At 42.0% G+C, this 4,509-nt stretch overlaps 1 protein-coding gene across 1 annotated transcript in view; it reads left to right on the top strand.

Annotated features, from left to right (window-relative positions):
- LOC115174155 (BCL-6 corepressor-like protein 1) overlaps positions 1 to 1,485 on the top strand; it is a 39,187-nt gene extending 37,702 nt beyond the window's left edge. Inside the window, exon 7 of the mRNA XM_029732855.1 lies at positions 1,230 to 1,485. Within this exon, the coding sequence (XP_029588715.1) occupies positions 1,230 to 1,345 (116 nt within the window). The 3' untranslated portion in view covers positions 1,346 to 1,485. The remainder of the gene's footprint in view (positions 1 to 1,229) is intronic.
- The last annotated feature ends 3,024 nt before the right edge of the window (positions 1,486 to 4,509 follow it).

The following is a 4,509-nucleotide window of genomic DNA, read 5'->3' as shown; positions in this document are numbered from 1 at the left end:
GATCGTCTACACCCTCTCTCTTCCTCCCCTCTCCCCTCTCCCCCCGTCTACCCTCTTCCCTCTCCCCCCATCTACCCTCTCCCCCCTCCCCTTCCCTGACCTCTGATGCCTGAATATTCAGACCACTTGACATCCAATGCATACATGAATGTTAATGGGTCGGGTCTGCATGTCAAATGGGAACCTAATTCCTACAGAGTGCACTTCTACTGGGCCCACAGGGGCTCTGGTCAAAAGGACATAGTGCATTTGGGATGCAGGCATAGGCCAACCTCTGGGCCTATCAGATCACAGGGAGAATGAGGAGCTGGAGTTAAGATATACAGCTATAGAGAGAGACAGACGGACTGGAACACTGACTCACCGGACCACAGGACCGACAGACTGGAACACAAATGGCTGGGCTCAGACTCTCTACAGTGTGTATTAGTGGAGTCAGTCTCTCTACAGTGTGTATTAGTGGGTTCAGTCTCTCTACAGTCAGACTGTCTGTCAGACTGTCTGTCAGACTGTTTGTCAGACTGTCTGTCTGTCTGTCTGTCTGTCTGTCTGTCTGTCTGTCTGTCTGTCTGTCTGTCTGTCTGTCTGTCTGTCTGTCTGTCTGTCTGTCTGTCTGTCTGTCTGTCTGTCTGTCTGTGGTAAATCAGAGTTTGTAATCCTTCGCCTTGGTAAAACATTGAGTAGGGCACGCTGTGCTCTAAGAAACACTGACGTCCTTTTAAGATAGACTTTTCAGAAACATATCTGTTGACATCACATTATGTTATGTGTGTGTGTGTGTGTGTGTGTGTGTGTGTGTGTGTGTGTGTGTGTGTGTGTGACTTTATTAGGCAGATAATGCGCTTGCCTCTAGACAGTATAGATGTAGTTTTTGATTTCAGTGATTGTCCCTTGCCTAGCCCTGTTGGGCTCAGCATGGAATCCAGATGTGTTTAACCAGGCGTACACTGTATTGACTTTTGACAAACAGATTTTTAATGTTTTTTTGAAAACACTGCTTGTTGAATGATTTTTAACAACGCACATTCAAATGTCAAATGTCAGAAGCAATTGCTTTAATTAAACAGCTTTCAACTGAATATTGGTATTCAACTGAATACCATTTTGTTCTATTTCAATGATACCTGAATTAGAAGGCACATTATGTTTACAACAAGCTAACAGAAAACAGTTCATACGTTGGCAAACTATTCAGCTAACAGTCTGCCTTTTGTTGACCTCTTTGTCAGCTGACAGCACAGCCATCCCAGTGGTACTGATACCCTTCTCCCGTCCAACCCTACAGCACCACCAGGATTCAGCCGGGCGGCCCGAGGCCCCAGACAGAACATCTTCTAACCCTTAACCCAATGAGACGGCGGCCATTTTAAATGATTTGTCTTCGATTTTTGTTTGTTTATTTTTTTTATTATTTTTATATTATTGTTTAATTAGTACATTAATTAGTTTGCCTCTGTTTTTAGCTTTGTAATAAATACTTGTTTTATGCATACTTTCCTTTTTGTTGATGTTGGTACTTTATTGTCTTGATGTTCTTACTTTAGATTGGAGTGAATAATGTTATAATATAAATTCAATCATCTCTATTTTAACTTTGTAATGGATGTTTTAAAAAAAAAAAATGTATACAGCTTGATATTATGAAAAAGCAGCTCAGACATAGAACATGTACTAATGGACCGTAGCCATTGGGTTCTACCGCGCTGATATACCGTGCATTATAGGGAAATAATGCACGCTCTAGAATGCCCCTCAGGCCAATCACGATGAAATGAAGTAATAAGGCCCAAGAGGGTGTGGTATATGACCAATTTACCACGACTGTGGGCCGTTCTTGTGCACGACGCAACGCAGAGTACAGCGCGGCTACATCTCTTAGCCTTGGTATATTAGCCGTATATCCCAAAATCCCCGTTGCGCCGTATTTTATATTGTAAACTGGTTACCAACGTCATTAGAGGAGTAAAAATAAATGTTTTGTCATACCTGTGGTATACCACGTCTGTCAGCCAATCAGCATTCAGGCCTCGATCCGCCCCAGGTTTATATGAATAAATAATGCATTTCAAATCATTGCATTTTTCCTCCGTTCTGGGCTACAATGCATATTTCATCAGGCCAGTGAAATATTAAGCACACTTACAATTTTATATTCTCTCACTTCCAAAGGGGGTTTTACTTAGTTGTATTTCAACAATATCACACTTCAGACAGACTGTTGTTTTGTTGATTCAGACTGGTCTCTACTGTTGTTTTGTTGATTCTGACTGGAGTCTCTACTGTTGTTTTGTTGATTCAGACTGGTCTCTACTGTTGTTTTGTTGATTCAGACTGGTCTCTACTGTTGTTTTGTTGATTCTGACTGGAGTCTCTACTGTTGTTTTGTTGATTCAGACTGGAGTCTCTGCTGTTGTTTTGTTGATTTCAGACTGGAGTCTCTACTGTTGTTTTGTTGATTCAGACTGGTCTCTACTGTTGTTTTGTTGATTCAGACTGGAGTCTCTGCTGTTGTTTTGTTGATTCAGACTGGTCTCTACTGTTGTTTTGTTGATTCAGACTGGAGTCTCTGCTGTTGTTTTGTTGATTCAGACTGGAGTCTCTGCTGTTGTTTTGTTGATTCAGACTGGAGTCTCTGCTGTTGTTTTGTTGATTCAGACTGGCGTCGCTGCTGTTGTTTTGTTGATTCAGACTGGAGTCTCTGCTGTTGTTTTGTTGATTCAGACTGGAGTCTCTGCTGTTGTTTTGTTGATTCAGACTGGAGTCTCTGCTGTTGTTTTGTTGATTCAGACTGGAGTCTCTACTGTTGTTTTGTTGATTCAGACTGGAGTCTCTACTGTTGTTTTGTTGATTCAGACTGGAGTCTCTACTGTTGTTTTGTTGATTCAGACTGGAGTCTCTACTGTTGTTTTGTTTATTGCTGTTGGTGGTTTGGTTTGATTGGCTAATTACTGGGCTTGTATAGTGATCATTTTCCATAGATAATTTGAGGGTAATCGACGTGTGGTTACGCAGGCTGTGGGATCATTGGTATTTGATTCATAAAGCTCGTCATTGCTCTGAGGAGGAAAAAGCTGCATCCTAATGTACCATAATGGTCACCTTCTTGATGTCCTCTCTTCTTCCCTGACTATAATGATCAGATGAGGGAAAGACTAAAGTCTTTATTCATGAACACTGATGGATGAGGAGATGGTTGTGTTTATGGGATGGGAAGTACACGGACATCTAATACTATATTAACCACTACCCTTAATATTTACCCTAAACACAAATCTAAGCTGTGTTTGAATAATCTTACTAAATGCACTAACCATACTATTTGTGATGTGAATTGCAAAAAAAAAAATGCAACTGAAGCCCAATGAGAGCAGATACAAACTCGTTACTTTAGCTAATTATGTTGAGCTATTTAATAAAGTAATTACTTTTTCAAATCCGTTACCTTACAGACGACACCATTCTGTATACATCTGGCCCGTCTTTGGACATTGTGTTAACAAACCTCCAAACAACCTTCAATGCCATACAACACTTCTTCCGTGGCCTTCAACTGCTCTTAAATGCTAGTAAAACTAAGTGCATGCTCTTCAACCGATCGCTGCCCGCACCCGCCCGACTAGCATCACTACTCTGGACGGTTCTGACTATGTGGACAACTACAAATACGTAGGTGTCTGGTTAGACTGTAAACTCTCCTTCCAGACTCACATTAAGCATCTCCAATCCAAAATCAAATCTACAATCGGCTTCCTATATCGCAACAAAGCATCCTTTACTCATGCTGCCAAACATACCCTCGTAAAACTGACTATCCTACCGATCCTTGACTTTGGTGATGTCATTTACAAAATAGCCTCCAACACTCTACTCAGCAAACTGGAAGCAGTCTATCACAGTGCCATCCGTTTTGTCACCAAAGCCCCATATACTACCCACCACTGCGACCTGTATGCTCTCGTCGGCTGGCCCTCGCTACATATTCATCGCCAGACCCACTGGCTCCAGGTCATCTATAAGTCTATGCTAGGTAAAGCCCCGCCTTATCTCAGCTCACTGGTCACCATAACAACACCCACCCGTAGCACGCGCTCCAGCAGGTATATCTGACTGGTCATCCCCAAAGCCAACACTTTCTTTCGGCGCCATTCCTTCCAGTTCTCTGTGCTGCCAATGACTGGAACGAATTGCAAAAATCACTGAAACTGGAGACTCATATCTCCCTCTCTAACTTTAAGCACCAGCTGTCAGACCAGCTAACAGATCACTGCACCTGTACATAGCCCATCTGTAAATAGCCCATCTATCTACCTACCTCATCCCCACATTGTTATTTATCCTCTTGCTCCTTTGCACCCCAGTATCTCTACTTGCACATCATCATCTGCACATCTATCACTCCAGTGTTAATGCTAAATTGTAATTATTTCACCTCTATGGCCTATTTATTGCCTTACCTCCCTATCTTCTACATTTGCACACACTGTACATAGATTTTTCTAAAATGTTATT

The sequence above is a fragment of the Salmo trutta genome, chromosome 34 (assembly GCF_901001165.1).
Source record: "Salmo trutta chromosome 34, fSalTru1.1, whole genome shotgun sequence".
NCBI classification, from domain to species: domain Eukaryota; kingdom Metazoa; phylum Chordata; class Actinopteri; order Salmoniformes; family Salmonidae; genus Salmo; species Salmo trutta.
The sequence above is the reverse complement of the archived record's forward strand: the minus strand, read 5'-3'. Positions and strand labels throughout refer to the sequence as shown.